Source organism: Schistocerca americana, chromosome 9 (assembly GCF_021461395.2).
Source record: "Schistocerca americana isolate TAMUIC-IGC-003095 chromosome 9, iqSchAmer2.1, whole genome shotgun sequence".
NCBI classification, from domain to species: Eukaryota; Metazoa; Arthropoda; class Insecta; order Orthoptera; family Acrididae; genus Schistocerca; species Schistocerca americana.
This window is the reverse complement of record NC_060127.1, coordinates 15,324,465-15,351,040: the sequence shown is the minus strand read 5'-3', so window position 1 is coordinate 15,351,040 and position 26,576 is coordinate 15,324,465. Positions and strand designations below refer to the sequence as shown.

Here is a 26,576-nt window from a genome sequence, read left to right as displayed (position 1 = left end):
TCAATTAGTGTGCGTAGTTTGGCTAACTGCCAACACTACAATAGACTGTGGTGGACACTCAAGAGCTCCAGGTCGAGTAGGGTTTTTAGAGTTTTATTGGAATAGTGTTGAACAGAGGCTGTCAGTCTTTGTCTCAATTACTTAGAGAGATTTCAGTGCTAATCAAGAACAAGTGATTGCTTTGTAATTGTTTCTTATATATACCGGCAATTAGCTTTGAAGTAGCAAGTCCGAACAAATAGACTGAATCTTACTAAGGGTTTATGGTCCAACACCTCACCTAAGTATATGTGAGAATAAACTTGATAGAAACTAACCAATCTTTCCTGCCTATCGCAATTCTGTAACCTATTTTCAGGAAACTTATTTGCTTCAAACCAAGGAGATTCCCCCCCCCCCCCCCCCCCCCCCCTCATCTCCGATATAAAGGTTGACAGCAATTTGTAACTAACCTATTGTCGATAACGTCCCGATTGCGCTACGCAGTTCGCACTTACTTCCTTCTGGTATAGTGAGGCTGTGCCGTTCGGACGCGACACTTGAATCTTGATAACCTGCCACTGTAGCAGCAGTAGCCGATCTAGCAACTTCGCCAGACACTTGTTGTCCTATATAGTCGTTGCCGACTACAGCGCCGTGTTCTGCCTGTTTATATGTCTCTGTATTTGAATACGCAAGCCTATAGCAGTTCCTTTGGCGCTTCGGTGTGTGACCGCCATCGTCCTCACCACGAGAGGGAGATTCGTGGGCGCAGACTGGGCCCTGTTACGTCAGACCAGCCGCGCCCGCCGCTCGAGCTTGGCTCGCCCGCCGGCTGGCAGACCCAGCACGGCCTGGAATTGGGGTCAGGGCCCTTCCTCGCTGCCCGGCGCTCGCCGCCTCGGCGCATCATCGGCCGCCGCACCAGTCACCACATTTAGTGCGGCCAGCGCAGTTCTCCGCTGTGCACACGTATCACCATCGTCACCCCATCATCTTGCGGTCACGGCTTAGGCAAGACGGCTGGTCCGACACTCGACGCCTTCTGGTCATTTCTTCTACCGTACGTCTGGCGACACTTCAGGATGGTTTGTGGTATTTTATTGCCACCCGTGCGGCTGCAACGAGCGGACCGTGAGAAGTTCCCGGTCTGATGATGAAAGATCAGTCGGTTGCGTTACGACAAATTTGCCCACACTTACAATGTAGGTTCGTTCTAGGTGAATTCACTCTGTCGAACATTTTTCAAATGAGTACAGTCAAAGGTAGATCCTCTTGGGGCTACAGATGACCAGCCTATATACCTTTTTACATTCTTACGGGTTTTTATTTCGGCCGACCGTATGGAAGCAACGGTGCACCGTAATTTCTTCTTACAAACATATTTTCTCCTTCCATTAACGTTCTAAGCTGCAGTAAATTATTTCATCTATTTGCTGAGATTGAATTACTAGTTCATATAACATTTTTTTATTACTATACGTTGCAAATACAGTATTTTGATAGCTAAGTTAATTATGGTTGGAAACTACCTTATAAACACTTAAGGGACTACAGATAAAGATAGAGCAAAGGGTACCTGTTGAAGAACACTGCCTTGGAATCCTGCCATGTTTTACATTCTACCTCCTGGTTCCTACTCACATCTATACAACGATCACCCACAACATCACGACCACCCAGTATGTCCACCTTCGGCACGGATACAAGCGGCGTCGCGTCGTAGGATGGTAGTAACGAGGCCTCGATAGGCCGCTGGAGGGAGTTGGCACCACATTTCGACACCCAAGTCAACTAATTCCCGTAAATTTCAGTGTGGGGGGCGGTAAGCTCTGACGCAACGTTGAACAACATCCGAGATGTGTTCTATCTGGCGGGCTGGGAGGCCAGCACATCAGCTGCAACTCGCCACTGTGTTCTTCGAACCACTCCGTCATGCCCCTGACCTTGTCACTTGGCGCATTACCTTGATGAAAAATGCCACTGCTGCCGGGAAACATGATCCTCATGAGGGGGTGTAAGTGGTCTCGAGGCAGTGTGCGGCACTCCTTGGCTGTCACGGTGGCTTGTACCGGCTCCACTGCACCCACGGATGCCTACATTAATGTTCCCCAGAGCATAATGGGGCCGCCCCCAGCTCGTCCCGCAAAATACAGGTGTCGAGGAGCTGTTCCCGCGGAAGACGACGGATTTTCGCCCTCCCATCGGCACGATGAAGAAGGTATCGGGTTTCATCAGGCCGTGCAACGCTCTGCCACTGCGCCAACGTCCAGTGTCGATGGTCACGTGCACATTTCAGTCGGAGTTCCCAAATTCGTGGTGTCAACATTGCCACACGCATGGGTCGTCGGCTGCTGAGGCCTATCGTTACGAGTATTCGGTCCACTGAGTGTGCAGACACACTTGTACTCCGCCCAGCACTGAGGTCTGGTGTTAGTTCCGCCACAGTTCGCCGCCTGTCCTGTCTCACAAGGGGAGGCCGCCAATTGTGAAATTCAGATTCGATTCATACTGCGCATAATAAAAGCTCATGGCCAGAGGCGTAATGTGGCAAAGCACCAAGATGCACTTCTCAGCCGTTGTCGAGAAAATCGACAGCTAAAAACAGTTGCGGTGAAATACTCTCTACGATTAATAGTTTTCTACAGCGTCGTGGCGCAGCGGTAAGCGCTCGGGTTCGTAATCCGAAGGTCGCCGGATCGAATCTCGCACCATGCAACTATTTTTATTATTTGTTTTTTGTAATTCAAATGTATATATACACGCACACACACTATAGAACAATTTTTCAGAACGTCAATCAGTTGTGTTTCCCAACAGATAATTTAAAAGAACAATTGTTCTTGTGAAAACGCATCGTTTATCAGATGTGCTCGATGTCGTGCTGTTTCCTGCTTTCCATGTTCCTGTGATAACTGTCACTCTGGTTCGTGCGATACTCCAGCTACTTCTCGTCACTAACTGTTAATTATGTGCGAGTGTATACCGAACTTGACAATAAATTGTATCCACTTGAATATTATTTGTGATATTGTGTTTTATTTCAAATATTATTTTTCCACGACAAAGACTTTCAACATCATATTATATGCATAATTGTTGCAACTGATTGCCGGAAATTATATACATGTGTGTGTGTGTGTGTGTGTGTGTATGTGTGTGTGTGTGTGTGTGTGTGTGTGTATACATTTGGATTACAAAAAACAAATAATAAAAAAAAGTTGCATGGCGCGAGATTCGATCCAGCGACCTACCGATTACGAACCCGAGCGCTTACCGCTGCGCCACGACGCTGCAGAAAACTATTAATCGAAGACAGTATTTCACGGCAACGGTATGTTTTAACTGTCGATTTTCTCGACAACGGCTGAGAAGTGCATCTTGGTGCTTTGCCACATTACACCTCTGGCCATGAGCTTTTATTATGCGCAGTATGAATCGAATCTGAATTTCACAATTGGCGGTCTCCCCTTGTCAGCAGTCTTCCAAGCCGACGATATCCGACACCTGTAATGAGGGGTGGACGGCCAAGCCCACGACGTCTGGACGTGGTTTCGCCGCGTGCTGAAGACACTCGCCACAGCACTCCTCGAACACACGACAGGTCGTGCAGTTTGCGAAATCCTTGTGCCGAGCCTCGGAGCCGTCACAATCTGCCGTCGGTCGAACTCAGATAGATCGCGCACCTTCCCCATTCTACACACGGACAGCACTGTGCGTTTGTCTGACTAGCAGTCAATCCTCGCCAGAACGAGTTTGTATCGACAGTAGGTAGGTGGTCATAACATTGTGGCTGATCAGTGTACATATTACCAATTTAAAGCTTCCGACGCGTTTTAGTGTCTGCATGTGAAGGCAAATCTCAGGAACTACTGTGGTTATTGTAGTACGGTTTTCACTAATAGATGAGACTGATTCACGAGGAAGGTTTCTGTGTTTAATTTATTTGCGCTACTTCACCATGTAGTCCGCCACTAGACAATTAGTGTTACCAGTCCGTAGCCCGGGCAGGTACCTTACAATAAACTGTTCTAGAAAAGTTCCGCATATTTTGCAAACGAGACAGGGAGCGAAAGAATGCGTCTTCCAAAACTGGAACTATTCTACTGTGAAAAACAAAACAGTATCCACAGTAAAAGCAGTCAGCTGGAAGCCTCCACACTGCCGCAGTGTGTGTGTGTGACGCACAAGCTGTTCTGCACGTCACTGTTCAGGCCTGTCCCACTTTTGTGACGTCATCCAGTGTGCGAGCAGCTTCGCTCAGGTCGCACTGCAAGCTTCAACTGGCAGTAAGCCTGCACACCAGCGGACACTACAGGCCGCTGCTCTGTGCTGATTCCTGCCTCCTGCAAGACGATTTCTTGTCTGTTGCGATTCTCTCATTGCTTTTCATTCGCTGAAACATTTGTACCCAGCAGATAAAGTAGTCCAGACTATCCATGATGCCCTCCTCCAACTACAACGACGGGGGACGGAGGTGTCTTTGTGCTGGTGACCAGGGCACATGGGAACTGTGGGGAACGAAAGGGGGGATCTAGCAGGCAAGGAGGCGTGTCTCGATCCTCGGGTATTTCATGTGCCATCCCCCCGCACGCTGTGACCTCGCTGTTGAGCTCCAGAGTCTTGCGTCGGTGGGAGGAAGAGTGGCTGGAAGTGACCGACAGTAAGCTTCGTGTAGTAAAGCCCACATCTCGACCACAGCGTACCTCCTTCCAGACGGGACGAGGTCCTCCCCACTCGTCTTCGCATAAGCCACACACAGCGCTATGACACACGGCTTCCTTCTCCGGCGAGAGGACCCTCCAAAGCGTGGCGCTTGTGGGGTGCTGATCACTCTGTGCCACATTTTATTGGGCTGCGTTTTCATTTCCGACCAGCGGCCCGCGGCTGATTTGCCGACCGATCTGCAATGTATGAGCAAACGAATGTGGTTAGGGTTTAAACGTTTTGTGAATCGTCCGACGTTTTTAGCAAGAGTTTAGGGCGATGGTTTTAAAACGTTTGCAGGTTGGTTCGCCCACATTTTACGTCAGCCAGTGACACTTCCCTGCGCCTTCCTTTTAGCTCCTTTGTCGTTTTACTTCTGAATTTAATCTCTTGTATACCATCTTTTACTCTTTCCCGTTGCCTTAGCGTGTATGAGCACATTTTAGTAATTTTTTCCACATTCGATTCTGAGCCAGATCGCTGGTGGATCATCAGCGATCGGCTTGTTATCTTTGGCGCGTCCCCGGGCATGAGCATCTTTGCGTTTTCGGCTGGGGCGCGCGGGACGGCGAGAGGCGGTCGGTTTGGGGCGGCCGGTCAGACTGGCGGAGTTGTGGCTCGGGCGTAAGCACACGTGTGGTGTCTGTTACTCTGGGGCTGTTTGCTAATCGTGAAACTCCTGCGTCGGTTACTGGTTGCCTGGAAGGCATTTCGTATAAACTGTGCCGAGCTTCGCAGTGAGAGGGGAGTACGGAGTTGGTGTTGGCCTAGATGTTTGTACAAACCGAGGTGCCTGTGTGAGAAGCAAAGCGTGGGCATGTCGGTTACTTCGTCCTTCTGGCAGCCACCGCAAGCGGATGTTCGGCCGGAATGCCTACAGTTTGTGGTGAGCATAGTGTGAACAAGTTCTCGTAGGATGTGCTCCCAGCCTGACTCTTAGCCTGTGTTACTTGTTGGAGCCGACCCCTCGTCAGTTACTGCTACCGGGTGTCCTGTAAGATTTCACAGCAAAACTGTGTTTTTTGTGGCATTCTGTGTTTCTGGCTCAGCCTCCGCCTAGATATGGGAAAGGTTTGGAATTCCTTAATGCTGTAATTTAAACATACAAAAAAAATTCATCTTTCAGAATAAGCGCCTGTTTCTTTGGGACACTGCAGTTCAAACAGGAGTGGCGTAATGTTAATGAGTATTTGTTATTCGTCAAATTAAGTGTATTTAATGTCTTGCAGTTTTCTGGGGCACGCAGCTGTGTTATTAAACTCATTTTGAAGTGTTCTGTCGGGTGAATGACTGCTCCCCACTTCAGTGTATTCCTTTGAGTAGTATTGTAACTTTTTTGGATATTTGTCAGTGGGGTGTATTGATTCAATTTTGTTTTCCTCTTTCTTTTGAATTACGGAGAATTGTTTAGTTTATCCGGTTAATGGCTTAACTCGCGCTTCACGCACTAAATCAGCTGATATTGATTTTTTTTTAAAATTCCTATTTAATGTCAGACAGATTCAAATAACTTCATTTATGTTATTTGAAATAAATGTGTTGGATTGACCTTAACGAATTATGTGCAATCGAAGTAAGGGACCCAGTCCTTCACTGGTGCTTAACAGTGGCGCGTGGTTCCGGTGGTGAGTCCCGCGCACGGACCAGTTACTTCTCATGTGTCTCAGGGCGCTGACAGCCTCGCCGATGAGCGCCCGTAAGCAACACACACACACACACACACACACACCTACAAGACGTGTTCAAGAAGAAGGCATCGCCGAATGTCGGCGGCACGGCCTGGACAATGGGTTGAAGGATCCTATCGCGATACCGCACAGCCCTCAAATTACCTACGCCAGCGATAAGAGGGGTCCGGCATCCATACTGACAGCGGCTCAAACGTGACTGACCCAAGCTGCTTATAAACCCTTTGTCCCTGCACGCCTGACTCGTGCATTTGTACTTGATCGCTTCAATCCTCTCCTACGACGATCGTCAAGGTTCCAGACGAATCCAGCATTCTTCCGCGAATAGAAAACTGTGACGTTTACGACAATTCGCGGGCGTAGAACTGTATACGCCGTTGTGGCGATGCAACCCGGTAGCAAAAGACAGGTGACGGCCAGTCCACAAGTGGCAGATGGTCACGCCTTACGGGCCGGGACTTTGGATGGAGGAGGCCAAGCAGTCCTGCAGCGGCGGCAGATCGTAGCAAATCCCGTATCAGATTTGGCGCCAAGACACATTAATATCCAGTATCAAATTTTAATGTTTATCTGATTAAGAAAACAGTCTGACAATGCTGAAGATTTTACCCACAATGATGTCTATAGGATTTCAATCTCATGAAATAACAACTAGCTTAGAGAAACCTGAAACTTCCCCGCAGATTAAAACTGTGTGCCGGACCGAGATTCAAACTCGGAAACTTTGCCTTTCGCGAGAGACCGTCTGCGAAGTTTGGAAGGTAGGAGACGAGGTACCGGCGCAACTAAAGCTTTGAGGACAGATCGTGACTCGTGCTTGGATAGATCAGATGGTAGGGCACTTGCCCACGAGAGGTAATGGTCCCGAGTTCGAGTCTCGGTCCAATCCGCCAAGAAGTTTCATATGAGGGCATACTCCGCTGCAGAGCGAAAATTTCATTCTGGGAACTAGCTCGTAGCCCGCTGCTTCGCTCGCGCTTTCGTAGTAATTACAACAAAAATAATTTTATAAACATACGAGTATATTACGCATACTATGAAATTAATGTATTAAAGGGACGTTTCTATTTCTACGGAATTCTGACAAAGCCGATTTGTTATGGTGACTGTCAAATAGCTTTCTTTGATTTGTTCAGAAATTGCAATACATCAAAACTTTCCACACTAAGTAAGGCCACAGAAGCATTTTGTCATTTCCGAATGTATTTCTGACGAAAAGATTCTGGTTGCTGGAATCAGAGATTTTTTTGTTAATCCTGCCTTTTGAATTATTGTGGTGATATTTCCATACAAACTTTCATCTGCTACCATATATTTATTTCTAATTGAGAAGTCAAATAACAATTTTCAAAGATTTAATTTTAAAAAGTTTCAATGTAACGAAATATTTTCGAGATAACTTCCATCCCATATTTCACTCCCTTAGGAATGGTATTTCGAAAAATGACTTTATGCGATACCTACAGTCTAAAGTCAACAACCTCGACAACTTTCAATTTTTTATCCCTAGCGGTTTAGGCTGGGTGGTGACGAGTCAATGATTCAGGCAGCATATTTCCTGTTATATATCAAGATGGACTCCCAGAAGCTAAAAATAGAATTAATTTAATGTTACGATCGTTGGCGAACACAGTCAATCCGTCACAAAAGTGTACCATCACAAGCAGATAGGAAACTACACTGCAGAGCCAAAGAAACTGGTACACCTGCCTAACATCGCAAAGGGCCCCCGCGAGCAAGCAGAAGTGCCGCAACACGACGTGGCATGGACTCGACTAAAGTCTGAAGGAGTGCTGGAGGGAAGTGACACCATGAATCAATCAGAGCTGTCCACAAATCAGTAAGAGTATGACGGGGTGGAAATCTCTTCTGAACACACGTTGCAAGGAATCCAAGATATGCTCAATAATTTTCACGTCTTGTGAGTTCGGTGGCCAGCGGAAGTGTTTAAACTCAGAAGAGTGTTGCTGGAGCCACTCTGTAGCAATTCTGGACGGGTGGAGTGTCGCATTGTCCTGCTGGAATTGCCCAAATCCGAAAGCACAATGGACATGAATGGATCCAACTGATGATACAAGATGCTTACGTACGTGTCACCTGTAACAGTCGTATCTAGACGTATCAGGGATTCCATATCACTCCAACTGCACACGTCACACACCATTATAGAGCCTGCACAAGCTTGAATAGTCCCCTGCTGACATGCTGGGTCCATGGATTCATGAGGTTGTCTCCATACCCGTACACGTCCATCCCCTCGGTATAACTTGAAACGAGACTCGTCCGACCAGGCAACATGTTTCCAGTCATCAATGTAGGTGTTGACGGGCCCAGGCGAGCCGTAAAGTTTTGTTTGGTGCAAAATGGTTCAAATGGCTCTGAGCACTATGGGACTTAACTACTGTGGTCATCAGTCCCCTAGAACTTAGAACTACTTAAACCTAACTAACCTAAGGACATCACACACATCCATACCCGAGGCAGGATTCGAACCTGCGACCGTAGCAGTCGCGCGGTTCCGGACTGCGCGTCTAGAACCGCTAGACCACCGCGGCCGGAATGTGTGGTGCAGTCATCAAGGGTACAGGAGTTGGCCTTCGGCTCCGAAAGCCCATCGCGAGGATGTTTCGTTGAATAGTTCGTACGCTGACACATGTTGATGGCCCAGCATGAGAAATCTGAAGCAATTTGCGGAAGGCTTGCACTTCTGTCACGTTGAACGACTCTCTTCAGTCGTTGTTGGTTCCGTTTTTGCACGATGTTTTTCCGGCCGCAGCGATGTCGGAGATTTGATGTTTCGGCGAATTCCTGATATTCATGGTAGACTCGTGAAATAGTCGTACGGGAAAATCTCCAGATCATCGCTAACTCGGAGATGCTGTGTCCTATCGCTCGTGCATAGCAGCAGTAACCTATCTAACAACTGCATTAGACATCTGTCTTATATAGGGTAAGTCACCTAACATTACCGCTGGATATATTTCGTAAACCACATCAAATACTGACGAATCGATTCCACAGACCGAACGCGAGGAGAGGGGCTAGTGTAACTGGTTAATACAAACCATAAAAAAACGCACGGAAGTATGTTTTTTAACACAAACCTACGTTTTTTTAAATGGAACCCCGTTAGTTTTGTTACCACATCTGAACATATAAACAAATACGTAATCAGAGCCGTTTGTTGCATTGTAAAATGTTAATTACATCCGGAGATATTGTAACCTAAAGTTGACGCTAGAAAACTTCGGCGTTCAGTTGCGTGTTGTAACAAACACGGGCCACGGTCGGCGAGCAGTGTCATGCGCATACTGCATCGTCACCGCTTTGACCCGTTTCATGTGTCGCTACATCAGCAATTACATGGTGATGACTTTAATCATCGAGTGCAATTCTGTCAATGGGCATTAACAGAGAATGCGTTGCAGTTCTACCTGTTTACCGATGAAGCGGGTTTCACAAACCACGGGGCAGTGAATCTACGGAACATGCATTACTGGTCCGTGGACAATCCTCGCTGGCTCAGACAGGTAGAGCGACAGCGACCGTGGACTGTAAATGTATGGTGCGGAATCATTGGCGACCACCTCATTGTTCCTCACTTCATTGCAGGGGCCCAAACAGCTGCAACATACATCGCGTTTCTACAAAATGATCTGCCAACGTTGCTCGAAAATGTCCCACTGGAAACGCGTCGACGTATGTGGTATCGGCATGATGGTGCACCTGCACATTCCGCAATTAACACTAGGCTGACCCTTGACAGGATGTTCGACGGGCGTTTCATAGGACGTGGAGGACGCATAAATTGGCCAGCCCGTTCTCCTGATCTTACGCCTCTGGACTTCTTTCTGTGGGGTACGTTAAAGGAGAATGTGTACCGCGATGTGCCTACAACCCCAGAGGATATGAAACAACGTATTGTGGCAGCCTGCGGCGACATTAAACCAGATGTACTGCGGCGTGTACGACATTCATTACGCCAGAGATTGCAATTGTGTGCAGCAAATGGTGGCCACCACATTGAACATCTATTGGCCTGACATATCGGGACACATTCTATTCCACTCCGTAATTGAAAACGGAAACCACGTGTGTACGTGTACCTCACCCCTCATGGTAATGTACAAGTGCGTCAGTGAAAAAGACCAATGACAAGGTGTTAGCATGTGGACGTAATGTGCTGTTCCAGTCTCTTCTGTACCTAAGGTCCATCACCGTTCCCTTTGGATCCCTACGTACTTCGGTGCTCTCCGATACACACGATCGAACAGCGAAGGAGTGGTACTCAAGCGTCAACTTTAGGTTACAATATCTGCGGATGTAATTAACATTTTACAATGCAACAAACGGCATTGATTACGTATTTGTTTGTGTGTTCAGATGTGCTAACAAAACTAACGGGGTTCCATTCAAAAAAACGTAGGTTTGTGTTAAAAACATGCTTCCGTGCATTTTTGTACGGTTTGTGTTAACCAATTACACTAGCCCCTCTCCTCACGTTCGGTCTGTGGAATCGGTTCGTCAGTATTTGATGTGGTTTACGAAATATATCGAGCGGTAACGTTAGGTGACTCACCCTGTATAGGCGTATTCTGTCTGTTTACATACCTCGTGAATACGCATGCCTATACCAACTTCTTTGTGTAGTACCATTGCCACAGATATTACTACAACGCCGCGCCAACACAAGGTTGGCAGCCCGTCGTCTGCACTCTAGCGGGCTGTGCAGCTCGACGGAACTGGAGTGTGCCTCGTTCACTTCTTAGCTAGATTTCGACCCAGGCAGACGCACTTTCATAATCGGCCCTCGGCCATTTCTGTAATGTTTGCACTGATTCTGTGAGGCGGGCCCATCAGGCTTAGTCAAATATGGTTCAAATGGCTCTGAGCACTATGGGACTTAACATCTGAGGTCATCAGTCGCCTAGAACTTAGAACTACTTAAACCTAACTAACCTAAGGACATCACGCACATCCATGCCCAAGGCAGGATTCGAACCTGCGACCGCAGCGGTCGCGCGGTTCCGGATAGAGCCGGTTCGGCCACCGCGTCGGGCGCTACTGATCTGCACTGTCACTTTATCCGCCGTAGTTTTGTGTTATTTTGACATAATTCGTGTTAGCGTGCGACGATCTCTGTGATTCAGTTTTGATATGCGCCCACTATTACGTTTACACGATGACGTCTTTCCATGTTTTGCATAGGCTGTCATGACTGTTGAAACAGTTGCTCCTGAGACATTCAACAAGTTGGCTGTCTTCGTTACTGATGCTCCAGCTTATCGGGGCCCCACAATCTGCCCTCTTTGGAACTCTGTTAGGTCTCTCATTGGACGTCGACCTCGGCCTCTGAATGCAAATACGAAGTGCGCACTACTTGTAAACAGACCCCACTGATACCTAGTCCATACTGAACACGCACATTCCAGCGCGACATGTGCCTGATCTACGTTGTTCACCGTCAAACACAAGCATCCCATTACTACCACTGTTCACATTATCTTGCCTATCCCCTGCAGAACGTACAGTCCATGTCCGCACCTGTCTTTTGAGCCTATGTTATCTTCTACTAATGGATCCTTACACAACGCGGGAATGATGCACAGTTCCGTGTGGATATCTTATTTGCAGAGGAGCATGCTTCATCCGAGACAGTATTACGAACATACACAACACACATGCTACCTGTGAGACGGTACATCAGTGGAGATTTTCCGTAAAGGTTTCGGCGGGCGTATTTGGCGACCTGTCGATAGGGCCACATTTCCTAGCTCGCCAACTTACTGGTTGTGTATACCTTCCTTTTCCTGCAACACAAGCTATTCCACTACTTGGATGATGTTTCTTATGCTGAAAGGAGGCGTAAGCAGTACATGCACGATGGTGCACCAGCACACTTTCATATGGCTCTTCGGGAAAATGTAGCACGATTCTTCCTTAACAACTGTATCGGTCAACACTCTCCAATACCTGGGTCTTCCAGCTCCCCCCGACTGAAACCGGTTGGTTTTCTTGGGGGGGGGGGGGGGGGGGGGGGGAGATGGGGGCAGATATTTAAAATTTTCACTGTGCAGCCTTAATTTCGGTAATTTTTATACCTGTTAGCGCCCGCCATTTTTGGAAGTGGGATTATCACTACTTTTCATTGTCTAAGGGTATCTCGCCGCTCTGATTTTTCCTTATATGCCATGCAGAATAGTTTGGTCCCGGTTCTCTCTCCCAAGGATCTCAATATTGTCGTCTAATGCGGAGCCTTATTTCCATTTACGTATGATACTGCAGTATTTGTGCTGCTCATAACCACGACAGGCAAGCTTGATCGGAACTATCCGCCGACACCGGGCAAGCTACTTTCAAGTAAAATGTCTCCCCTGTACGGGAATATACATAATGGATGTACGAGTGCAGATTGTAGACACGTGGTTGAATATCAATGGAAGTTTGGGTCTGGCCGAAAAGTTTGCTCGGGTAGCCTAAAGGTAAAGCGACCGCTCGCGATAATCGCCAAATCCGAGTTCAGTTTCTGGTTCGGCAAAAATTTTCACTGTCGTCATTCCTATAAACAGCTGATGGTTGTTCGTATTCGCAACAGCAAATACATTTAATAATTTCATAATGGCTGTAGTCGCCACAGTGCCTGTTCTTTCGGACATCCACGTCCGAAACAACATGGCATCGTGCGTTCGAACAACACAGCCACTGCAATATCGCAATTCCTTCTTCTCCTTCCGTAATATGCCATCAAATTTCTTTCCTTCAAATAACTTTCTACACTCCCAGTTCCGTCGAATAAATTCCACTACATCATTACATACAACTGATTCGAAGATTCGTTCATGTCGGTTGACTCCTCCGAATTCAAGGTCCGTAGTACAAGGGACACTTGTCTCTTTGTTAACCACTTCATTCTTTCTTTGCCATAAGCATTATCCACGTTGACTTCAATGTGATATTCGACTTTATCAGTGACATGCAGTCATGTCGGAGGCTGCATACATCTATTTTCAAGACTCTACGTGCAATTGTATTCGTTGATGACCCTAATTCTGTCAATTTTACGATGTTACATAAATTTCCCCAGAGGATTTACTCCCTACCGGCTGCCATCAGTGGACTAGGTGTGTATAAATGTGAAGCTTTCATCAATCCAAAAGTCCTTTGGAATATAACATTGCTTTACCAAACATACTGTTGTGATCCCACTGTGGATCGCATGCCCTTGCCTCCAACCGACGTGAAAACTGGCCACCCAGGTACATATTTATACGTTTATTTACTTAATTATTCGGTTGTTTACCTTGGCGGGACGAGAGCTCACTCTTAAATCCAAAAGACAGTGACAGAGGGTTGCAACCTACCTCTCCCCCACCCCCTCCACCCTGATGCTATTCTATCTGCAATACAACAAGCAATAGTGGAAAGAAAGGAGAATTTTGAAAAGGGAATTAACATTCAGCTAGAGCAACAACAAAAAATTTGAGGATCGCCAGTGACATTGTAACTTTGTTAGACATGATATCGGACTTGGGAAATCAGTGAAATTGAAAGGATATCAACAAAAGTAAAAAGGATAAGGACAGAAGTCCAATTAAGTCAGGTGGTGATGAGGATATCAGATTAGGAAATGAGACATTACAGCAGTGGAAGAGATCTGAAATTTGACAGCAAAAAACCGGGGATGACAGGAGTGATAAGAATATAAAATGCAGAATGGGAGTGGTCAGAAAAATTTGCCCGAAAGCACAGACAAGAAGAGAATGGAAGCTTTTGAAACGTATTGTGTAGTAGCAGCCGGCCGGGGTGGCCGATCGGTTCTAGGCGCTACAGTCTGGAACGGCGCTATCGCTACGGTCGCAGGTTCGAATCCTGCCTCGGGCATGGATGTGTGTGATGTCCTTAGGTTAGTTAGGTTTAAGTAGTTCTAAGTTCTAGGGGACTGATGACCTTAACAGTTAAGTCCCATAGTGCTCAGAGCCATTTTGTTTTAGCAGTAGCAGATGAGGTACGCAGATTTGACAGATCTTACAGCTTCAAGTAATACCTAATTTTGTAATGATTGGGAAGTGTGGAGGAGAAGAAGAGGCGGTAAAAATTGAAGAGGGAGGCTAATCTTTAAATACAATAAAGAGGTTCATACAGAATTAGGGTGTAATATTTATGCAGATATGGGAAGACTTGCTCAAGGTGGGCGAGACATACAGAGCTGTGTCAAATCAGTTTGGACTGATGACTACAACTTAGCATTATGAATTCTAAAATAGATAAAAATACTGAAGATTAACTGGGATAATTAATGAAGAGGTACTGAATAAAACTGACGAGAAAAGAAATTTATGTGACAACTTGACAAAAAGAAATGGTCGGTTTATATGATGTATGCTGAACCATCAAGGTTCAAATGGCTCTGAGCACTGTGGGACTTAACAGCTGAGGTCATCAGTCGCCTAGAACTTACAACTAGTTAAACCTAAGGACATCACACACATCCATGCCCGAGGCAGGATTCGAACCTGCGACTGTAGCGGTAGCGCGGTTCCAGACTGAAGCGCCACGAACCGCTCGGCCACCCGGCCGGCTGAACCATCAAGGAATCGTGACTTTGGTAAGAGAGGGAAGAATGGGAGCAAAACTAGTAGAGGATGACCAAGGCTGGACTACAGCACGCAGGTTCAAGTGGATGCACGTTGCAGTAGTGATGCAGAGATGTAGAGTCTTCCAACAGATGTCCACAACACAGCAACAACACATACGCGAAGCATTTTAAAATCACTTACTTGCTCCAGCTTCCGATGCAGTGTCTGCTGGATGCCGTACTTCTTGAGGACCTCGCTGCTGAGGGGGCGAAGCACGACGCGGGCTTGGAGTGTGCTGGCCAGCCGCTTCGGACTCAGCCTCTCCAGCACCACGCGTGGCTGGAAGACAGGAGAGCCCCACTTCTGCTGTGTATCCACGAGCTGCTGTAGGTACACTCGCTGTCGCGTCGCCACCGGTTCGGGAGCTGGGATGGTATAGCGAGAACCGGGTGGAAGCAGTTGCAGCTGCTTCTCTTCCACCTGCGTTGCGAGCTGATCTTGCAGTCGACAGTGTGACAGAGACGGGAGCCGATTCGAGAGCGGCGGTTCCTGTTGCTTTACCTCGCAATTCTCTGTGCCCAGTGGCAGCGTTTCCAGTTGTATGTGGGGCTCCTTAGGTTTCAGAAGCCCCGGATGGTTCGGTGACGACGACTGTTGCTGCTGGTGCTGCTGTTCCAATTTCCAAGAATCCTCGGGCAGCTTTTCGAGCTTTATGTGCAGCTGGTTAAGCAGAAGACCGTCCTGTTGCTTCGCAGGTGACGACTGATGCTGCACTGGCTCCTGCTGGTCAGCATCTTCGGTGAGCTTCTCGAGCTGGACGTGCAGCTGCTTATGCAGTGGAAACTGTGCTTGCTTCGGGGATAGCGACGTCTGATGTTTGACCTCCTCCTGCGGCTCACCCGCCAGCTTCTCTAGCTGGACATACAGTTCCTTTTGCAAAGAATTTTGCTGCTGCTTCGGGGACGGTGAATGCTGTCGCTCTTGCTGCTCGCATTTCGGCGACTCCCCCGGTAGTTTTTCCACGTGCACTACTAGCTGCTTTTGCAACTGGAACTGCGGCTGCTTCGGCCGGTCTGGCCACAGCTCCTTAGGAGACCGCGTTTCCTTCGGCTCCTGGGACTGCTTCTGGGGCGTGAACTGGGGCTGCCTCAGCAGCGGTCGGTGCGGTTCCTTCGGCGAATGCTGGTGCGCAGCCCTCTGTGACTGAGAGTACCACAGCGTGCGCGGGTGTGACTGCCTCGGAGACTGTGACTGCGACTGGCTCGGAGATGTGGGGTGCGACTGCCTGTGTGACTGGCTCAGAGTCTGCGCTTGCGAGTGTCTGGGAGATGCCGTGTGCGACTGGCTCGGTGAGTGTGACTGGCTCAGAGTCTGCGCTTGCGAGTGTCTGGGAGACGCCGGGTGCGACTGGCTCGGTGAGTGTGGGCGCGACTGGTTCGGAAACTGCACGTACGAGTGCCTCGGAGACTGCATGTGCGACTGGTTCGGAGATTCCGCGTGTGTGTGCCTCGGAGACTGCGGCTGCGAGTGGCTCGGAGGTTGCGGCAGTGCCTGCTTCGGAGACTGGGGGTGCGACTGGCTCGGAGACTGGGGGTATGACTGGCTGGGAGACTGGGGGTACGACTGGCTCAGAGACTGCGGGTGCGACTCCTCCAGAGGCTGCAGAACTGGCTGCCTCAGAGACTGTGTACACGACTGTCTCGGAGACTGCGGGTGCACCTGCCTCGGAGACGGCGGGTGCATCTCTCTCGGAGACTGCGGCTGTGCCAGTCTCGGAGACAGTGGGAACGATTGCCTCGGAGTCTGCACGTACGGATGCCTCGCCGACTGCGCGTGTGAATGGTTTGGTAAGTGTGATTCCGACGGTTTCGGTGAATGTGGTCGTAACTGCTTTGGTGAATACAGCTGCACTTCCTTGTTCGGGGGTTGAGACTTGGGTGGTGTCGCGTGTGGTGACACAGGCAGTGCCTCCACCCACGTTTCTTGCTGCTCCAAATGTGGTCCATCATTTGGGTCCTGCAACAAAAGAAACATTCTGTTGTACATCTATTGAGTATACCATGTACACATAAATTTTAGGTAACATTATATTTACCAGACAACAGTGTCCAACGTAACTTACACCTCAAAATGCTAACGGTAATACAGAGTGCGATTTGTAAATATTTGTACTGCAATACAGAGTGTTACACAAAGGTACAGCCAAACTTTCAGGAAACATTCCTCACACACAAATAAAGAAAAGATGTTATGTGGACATGTGTCCGGAAACGCTTAATTTCCATGTTAGAGCTCATTTTAGTTTCGTCAGTATGTACTTTGCTTCCTCGATTCACCTCTAGTTGGCCCAATTGAAGGAAGGTAATGTTGACTTCGGTGCTTGTGTTGACATGCGACTCATTGCTCTACAGTACTAGCATCAAGCACATCAGTACGTAGCATCAACAGGTTAGTGTTCATCACGAACGTGGTTCTGCAGTCAGTGCAATGTTTACAAATGCGGAGTTAGCAGATGCCCATTTGATGTATGGATTAGCACGGGGCAATAGCCGTGGCGCGGTACGATTGTATCGAGACATATTTCCAGAACGAAGGTGTCCCTACAGGAAGACGTTCGAAGCAATTGATCGGCGTCTTAGGGAGCACGGAACATTCCAGCCTATGACTCGCGTCTGGGGAAGACCTAGAACGACGAGGACACCTGCAATGGACGAGGCAATTCTTCGTGCAGTTGACGATAACCCTAATGTCAGCGTCAGAGAAGTTGCTGCTGTACAAGGTAACGTTGACCACGTCACTGTATGGAGAGTGCTACGGGAGAACCAGTTGTTTCCGTACCGTGTACAGCGTGTGCAGGCACTATCAGCAGCTGATTGGCCTCCACGGGTACACTTCTGCGAATGGTTCATCCAACAATATGTCGATCCTCATTTCAGTGCAAATGATCTCTTTACGGATGAGGCTTCATTCCAACGTGATCAAATTGTAAAGTTTCACAATCAACATGTGTGGGCTGACGAGAATCCGCACGCAATTGTGCAATCACGTCATCAACACAGATTTTCTGTGAACGTTTGGGCAGGCATTGTTGGTGATGTCTCGATTGGGCCCCATGTTCTTCCACCTACGCTCAATGGAGCACGTTATCATGATTTCATGCGGGATACTCTACCTGTGCTGCTAGAACATGTGCCTTTACAAGTACGACACAACATGTGGTTCATGCACGATGGAGCTCCTGCACATTTCAGTCGAAGTGTTCATACGCTTCTCAACAACAGATTCGGTGACCGATGGATTGGTAGAGGTGGACCAATTCCATGGCCTCCACGCTCTCCTGACCTTAACCCTCTTGACTTTCATTTATGGGGGCATTTGAAAGCTCTTGTCTACGCAACCCCGATACCAAATGTAGAGACTCTTCGTGCTCGTATTGTGGACGGCTGTGATACAATACGCCATTCTCCAGGGCTGCATCAGCGCATCAGGGATTCCATGCGACGGAGGGTTTTTTTTCTGTAACAAAGTGTTTGAAGTCACGCTGGTACGTTCTGTTGCTGTGTGTTTCCATTCCATGATTAATGTGATTTGAAGTAATAAAATGAGCTCTAACATGGAAAGTAAGCGTTTCCGGACACATGTCCACATAACATATTTTCTTTCTTTGTGTGTGAGGAATGTTTCCTGAAACATTGGCCGTACCTTTTTGTAACATCCTGTATAAGTTTTCAAAGCACTTCGCAATTATCCGTTGCGAACTTCCCTTACTTATCACTACCACAAAGAATTAATATGTAAGTATCACACGTAAGGGCGACAGACTATTTAGAATAGCAACTACTCTTCCTGTTTCTTGCAGTGCCACTAACAGTAAGGGCGTTTGGTACTGTCCATCTGAAATGAAAGTTCTTTGTTCTCCCATTTCTTTAGCTGAATCACTAATTTTCAATAATCTCACGATACTGTCATTCTCAACAAGTCTTCATGGATGTAAATCGTTACCACTACTGTAATGGAATGGACTGTTTGTAGATACAGAAATCAAACCAAACTGCATGTTTCATTACGGACCACCGATGATCTTTTATATAAGGGAAAGAAATTACGGGTTTCTTATACTAACAATGAGATTTTTCATGCTGTTGCTGCTGCTGCTGATTTTGGGTTTGAGGAGACACAATATCTAGGCTCATTAGTCTCCCATTCACCCTCCAGGACGGGATCAGTGTACGCCATCCAGGATTAAGGAAAACACGAATATCTTTTATGGATTTTATTAGGTTTTTGGGATTTTTTCATACTGACAAATAGTACAAATTTAATCTTATTCTTGCAACTACATTAGTGGAAAAAACTGGTTAGTTAAACAGGCACCTGGTTATGTCGGTCATGATCGCTTCAAATTAAGCGGGATGTTGCTTGATGAACTTAGAGATGAGGTGGTTGAAAAGATAAAACTTCAGTTAGAAGAGCATATACAAGATGGGCAGTCTAATATAAAGAAGGACAGAATTATAGTAATCAGTGCCCATATAGGACAACAAGCACTTCTATTAAACGCAACAGATTGTGAATCAAAACAAAAGACAGTTTAAATACTGTTCAGAGTCTCTTAAAAAGTCAATTGAAATGTGTAAAGATAATTTTCAGAAAAAGATTTCTGCTGTTTGCACTGTTAATGTAAATAAAATGATATGGTCAAAGGTTTGTAGAGTCCTGAACCTTCTTCAGGCAGGCAAGAACAAATGATGCACAAGCTGTCGATTCATGCATCGATCACCTAGAAAGTCACCATACGGAACCTCGTAAGAACGTAATAGAAATCGGAAGCACGAGCACTAGAACACTTTCACTACCGTGCTAACATTCAAGATTCAGAGGGAGAGGATTAACTGTTGAACAAGAACGAAGTGCAGAAAACTGGCTCACAGAAATTGATCCAGAGAGGAATGTAAGTTTTACGTCTTTTACGATAGCTGTTAGTTCTGATTCTTTTACTGCTACTATATTTTCTGATGCAACTGTGACACAGTTTCATCCAAACAATTGATGGAACTGAAAACAGCAAAAACCAGGAAACTTGCCAACAGGATTCAGTACTTTTGGGAAAAGCCTAATTTCTTGCCCTGCCAGCACTGCACCCACTGAGAGAATCTTTTCCAATAATTTAGGTCAGTAAAGAGATAAGAAATTACAGGAGATCAATAAATTTCTGCACCCTTCCAAAAGGGCTAAATTGCACTTTACAGTAATCACGAAACTACAAAAATAAAGTTTTTTTCTGGAAATGTGAAAGTTTATTTAACTGTGTTTCTTATAGTGCAAAAAATTAAAAAAAAACTTGAAACACAATATCAAATTACCTCAGTAATTAATTCAGTAAATATGTTGCTTCTTTTTACTTTGTGTAACTCTATGTAGCATTTTTTTTTGTAAATTATATTTTTATAATTAAATGTACTTACTTTGTATTGGTTTTTTTTGGCAGTGTTTTAATAAACTCATGTTTTGGGTCGGATTAAACTACAACCACCCTGACGCATCTGCGTCTACAGTAAATTGTGTGTGCAAGTGTGAGGAAGTTTTCTACGAGGGCAAACCAAAAATTATCCCGACTGCCTTTAAAAAAAACTCTTCTGCAGCTGCTGAGCTGCATTTCGCGAATGTGTGCCAAAGAAATTAGTATAAGCATGCGTATTCAAACACATAGATACGTGAACAGGCACAATACGGCGCTGCGGTCGGCAACATCTACCGGGTGATGAAAAAGTCAGTATAAATTTGAAAACTGAATAAATCACGGAATAATGTAGATACAGAGGTACAAATTGACACACATGCTTGGAATGACATGGGGTTTTATTAGAACCAAAAAAATACAAAAGTTCAAAAAATGTCCGACAGATTGCGCTTCATCTGATCAGAATAGCAATAATTTGCATAACAAAGTAAGACAAATGATGTTCTTTACAGGAAATGCTCAATATGTCCACCATCATTCCTCAGCGATAGCTGTAGTCGAGGAATAATGTTGTGAACAGCACTGTAAAGCATGTCCGGAGTTATGGTGAGGCACTGGCGTCGGATGTTGTCTTTCAGCATCCCTAGAGATGTCGGTCGATCACGATACACTTGCGACTTCAGGTAACCCCAAAGCCAATAATCGCACGGACTGAGGTCTGGGGACCTGGGAGGCCAAGCACGACGAAAGTGGCGGCTGAGCACACGATCATCACCAAACGACGCGCGCAAGAGATCTTTCACGCGTCTGGCAATATGCGGTGGAGCGCCATCCTGCATAAACATCGTACGTTCCAGCAGGTGTTTATTAGCCAGGCTGGGGATTATGCGGTTCTGTAACATATTGGCGTACCTCTCACCCGTCACGGTAGCCGTTTTGCTGTCCAGTGCCATCTGCCGGACATTTTGGGAACTCTGTTTTTTTTTTTTGTTCTAATAAAACCCCATGTCATTCCAAGCATGAGTGTCATTTTTTACCTCTCTATCTACATTATTCCGTGGTTTATTAAGTTTTCAAATTTATACTGACTTTTTGATCACCCAGTATATAAGACATCAAGTGTCTGGCACAGGTGTTAGATCGGCTACTACTGCTACAATAGCAGGTTATCAAGATCTAAGTGAGTTTGAACGTGGTGTAATAGTCGGCGCACGAGCGATGGGGCACAGCATCTCCGAGGTAGCGATAAAGTGGGGATTTTCCCGTATCAACATTTCACGAGTGCACCGTGAATATAAGGAATCCCGTAAAATATCAAATCTCCGACATCGCTGCGGCCGGAAAAACATCCTGCAAGAACGGGACCAACGACGACTGAAGAGAGTCGTTCAGCGTGACCCAAGTGCAACCCTTCCGCAAACTGCTGCAGATTTAAGTGCTGTGCCATCAACAAGGGCAGGTGTGCAAACCATTCAACGAAACATCATAGATATGGGCTTTCGCAGCCGAAGGCCCACTCGTGTACACTTGATGACTGCACCACAAAATTTACGCCTCGCCTAGGCCCGCTGACATTGGACTGTTGATGACTGGAAACATGTTGCCTGGTCGGACGAGTCTCGTTTCAAATTACATCGAGCGGATGGACGTGTACGGGTATGGAGACAAGCTCACGAATTCATGGACCCTGCATGTCAGCAGTGGACTGTTCAAGCTGGTGGAGGCTCTGTAATGGTGTGGCGCGTGTGCAGTTGGAGTGATATGGGACCCCTGATACGTCTAGATACGACTGTGACAAGTGACGTGTACGTAAGCATTCTGTATGATCAACTGCACCCATTCATGTCCATTGTGCATTTCAGGATTCACGGTGTCAGTTTCCCCCAGCACTGCTTCAGACATTAGTCGAGTCTACACCACGTCCTGTTGCGGCACTTTGGCTCTTCAGTGTAGTTGGTGCTACTGCAGCGCAGGGCGCTCACCTGACCATCGCAACACAAGTGTACCGGGTAGTGGCAGCGTTAACAGGTCCGCTTCGGTAACTGTTTGCGCGAAGGAAGAACAAAGGGCAGCAATATGATTTCTTTGGTCAGGAGCAGTGAAAGGAGTTGAAATTCTTAGTAGACTGTTTGCGCAGTATGGGAACAGTACATTGCCGCGGTCAAGTGTTTGCGAGTGCATCGAGCAGTTCAAAAGTGGCCGGACCAATGTGACGCACAAACAGGAAGCAGTGCGCCCGTGAACGCTCACAACGGCCGACAAAATGCAGCAAGCTCAACTGATGATTTTGACCAACGTTCGGTTACTATCGATGGCGCCGGCCGGAGTGGCCGAGCGGTTCTAGCCGCTACGGTCTGGAACCGCGAGATCGCTACGGTCGCAGGTTCGAATCCCGCCTCGGGCATGGATGTGTGTGATGTCATTAGGTTAGTTAGGTTTAATTGGTTCTAAGTTCTAGGGGACTGATGACCTCAGAAGTTAAGTCGCATAGTGCTCAGAGCCATTTGAACCATTTTTGAACTATCGATGGCGTAGCGTCTGCGTTGAACATCAGTCGTGGTTCTGCCTATACCACCAACCACGGCGAACTTTGCTTCCGTAAGGTTTGTTCACGATGGGTGCCACGACAGCTCACAGGAGAACACAAAACTCCAACGCCTTGTGACCCGCCAACGCTTACTCGACCGTTACAACAGGGGAGGCGAATGATTTATGGAAAGAACAGTGACCTGTGTTGAAACTTGGGCGCATCACTGTGAGCCAGAACCAAAACGACAGAGTGGAAGCAACTCGAATGAACAGTGAAGAAAACATTCAAGTCTGCGGCATCGGCGGGAAAGGTGGCGCTAACGGTATTATGGGATGCAGAAGGGCCTACGCTGGAAGATAACATGGAGTAGGGGAAAACCATCAACAAAGACTATTACTGCGCACTGCTGTCCAACTAACTTAAACCAGCAATACCGGCAATTCGCACCAAACGACGACGTTTCTTTGTCACTGAATGTGTTGGTGCTGCTAAATAACGCCTGGGCTCACACAGATCGCCTCCCTCTTGACACCATCCAGAAATTGTTAAATGTATTCACAGTTGCGAATATTGAAAACCATCAGCCGTATAATGGAATGACGGCACGGGAAATTGTGCCGGGCCAGGACTCGAACCCAGATTTCCCATTTACCATGGGTGGTCGCCTTACCACTGGGCTATCCGAGCCCAGACCCAAACTCCATATGTCATCAACCGTGTGTCTACAACCTGCGCTTGTACATTCGTATATATATTTCCACACAGAGGAGACATTTTAATTCAAAGTCACTTGCCCGGTGTCGGCAGATACATGTGATATTGCAGTGCCTGTGTTATTCAGCGTTCCTTTGGGATACCTAGATGCATGCATATCGTATTTATCTGCAGACATCGGACACGCGACTTCCAATTAAAATGTGCCCCTAACAATGTACGAGTGCAGGTTGCAAATATACGGAAGTTTGGATCTGGCCGTGAGTCGTGCTCGGACAGCCTAACGGCTCCAGATAAGCAGGAAATCCGGGTTCCTGTCCCAGTCTGGCACAAATTTTCACTGTCGTCATTCCATTAGACAGCTAGCGGATGTCAATGTTCGCAATTGCTAAAACATTTAATGTATTTCATAACGGCTGTAGTCGACGCAGTGCGAGTTCCTTCCGACTTGTATGTACGTCTGAAAGAACACTGTATCGTATTTCTGAATAACACAGGCACTATAGGGAGTTTCGAGAAGGACTTTGCAGCTTTGAAAATTCATATAAATTTATTCATAGTACCTACAGAGGAGATTGTAGTGTCAATTTGTAGGGAAATCCATCAAGTTTTGTTTCGCGTAGTTCGCTAGTGCCGAATCGCACCGTAAGGAGTGTGGTGTCACCTCCAGACACCACACTTGCTAGGTGGTAGCCTTTAAATCGGTCGCGGTCCGGTAGTATACGTCGGACCCGCGTGTCGCCACTGTCAGTGATAGCAGACCGAGCGCCGCCACACGGCAGGTCTAGAGAGACGTCCTAGCACTCGCCCCAGTTGTACAGCCGACGTTCATAGGAATGGTTCACTGACAATCACGCTCTCATTTGCCGAGACGATAGTTAGCATAGCCTTCAGCTACATCATTTGCTACGACCTAGCAACGCGCCGTATTCAATTAATATTGAAATTATAAAACATGTACCGTCAAGAGCGCTGTACACCAAATATAGATTAAGCTTAAGTATTCCAAGAACTATGTTCTTTTCTTATTAGACTCAACTCCTTTAATTGTTCCAGACCTCACGCCAGTCTGCGTGTAATTAAACGCGTGCATTTCGGCCTCCTCTAGCAACACGGTGTTGGCTCTTATGCCAACACTACATTGGCGACGAGCTAAATCGCGTTTGTACCAATTGATCTTGCCTTAATTTACTTGTGTCATGGCTTCGCCACAATTTCCAGATGTACTGTCCGAATTTTATCGCTTGCAGAATCAGCAGACGCAGGCGTTATTGGATGCTCTTGGACAGCTCGTCCAGGGTCAACGTGCGATGCAAAATGATGCGGCAGCCGCCGCTCCACCGCTACCGCAGCCACAACATGCAGTTGCACCACCTTTTCGTCCTTTTGATGCGGCACTGGAAAGCTGGAAGGAGTGGTCACGCCAATTTGGATTCCATCTCGCCGCCTACAGAATTCAAGGTAATGAGCGGCAGCCATTTCTTCTTTCCGCCGTAGGCGTATCCACGTACCGAGTGATAGTGAAATTATTTCCCCGATGCGACGTAGCAACTCTGTCCTACGACGAAATTTTGTCTGCATTAGATGCATATTTCAAGGAATCAGTCAATGTAGTTGCCAATAGGTATACTTTCTTTCGTACCAAACGTACGGCCGCTCAAACTAATAGGGATTGGGTTGCAACTTTGCAAGGCCTTAGTAGGGATTGTGCTTTTGAGTGTGAATGTGGACTCCCTTATTCAGATACTATGGTGCGTGATGCAATTGCACAGAACGTTTCTGATGTTCGTATAAGGGAACAGATTTTGAAACTAGTCAATCCCTCCCTTCAACAAGTGATAGACATATTGGATAGGCAAGACACACTTGACTTTGCTCAGGAATCATTTGCAACTTCGCCAGCCGTGTGTCACGTTAACCGGCCCACCAGGCGCGCTGCACCCACCCGTCAACAGCCCTCGCGCCCGTCCGCGCAGCTGCCGCCAAGCTTTCAGCCAGGTGTGCCGCGCAAGCAAGCAAATGCAGTGCTAAAATCATGCCCGCGGTGTGCTAGTAGACATTCGCGTGAGAATTGCCCATCACGCCAAGCTATTTGCTTTTTCTGTAATAAAAAAGGACATGTTCAAAATGTTTGCCAGAAAAAGCTCAGATCGGACACTCACAACCATTCCAGGCCCTTTGCTTCGCGCCGGAATCGGAAGCGAACCAAGAATACTCAGGCTCGTGAACCTTCGCCCATGGACATTCAGGTAGTTCATTCCACTCCGCCCAGTGCCACTTTCTCTAACAGTGACTGTGTTCGTCCCACAAATAGTGTGTGTCGACATCGCCGGAAATCCCGTCAAGTCGCAAGTGATTCTGTACCAGTGTCAGTTCACGTTGCACGAGACAGTCGCTCTTGTCGTCAACAGGACAATAAACTTTTTGTAGACTTGGACATTCATGGCAAAGTGATACCATTCCAGCTCGACACCGGAGCTGCAGTTTCACTAATCAATAAACACACGTACAAACAGCTGGGCACACCTCCGTTGCGTGCCACAAATGTTAAGTTAACTAGTTATTCAGGTCAAGCTATCCCTGTGTTAGGACAGTGCAGCCTTCTTGCAACATACAAAGGACAAACAAAACTTGTGTCATTTTACGTCCTTCGTTCTTCTTCTGCAGTGAACTTGTTTGGTTTAGATTTATTTCAGTTGTTTAACTTGTCTATAGTCAATCAGGTCCTATCAGTGAAACAGACTGTGCCTTCAGACAGTGTTTCTCGACTATGTGAAGAGTTTGCAGACATTTTTGCACCGGGCCTTGGTTGCGCTAAGAACTATAAAGCACATTTGGAACTGAAAGTAAATGCGCAACCGAAATTTTTCCAAGCGCGCACTGTTCCCCACGCATTGCGTGATGAGGTCGCACGAACATTA

General features: G+C 47.0%; 1 protein-coding gene across 2 annotated transcripts in view; it reads right to left on the bottom strand.

The window, feature by feature from the left end:
- The window catches only part of LOC124550914 (putative mediator of RNA polymerase II transcription subunit 12), a 456,906-nt gene that overhangs the window by 216,668 nt on the left and 213,662 nt on the right, over positions 1–26,576 (bottom strand). For both annotated transcript variants that reach the window (XM_047125707.1, XM_047125708.1), the window contains exon 3: positions 15,152–16,966. In XM_047125707.1, the coding sequence (XP_046981663.1) occupies positions 15,152–16,966 (1,815 nt within the window). The remainder of the gene's footprint in view (positions 1–15,151; positions 16,967–26,576) is intronic.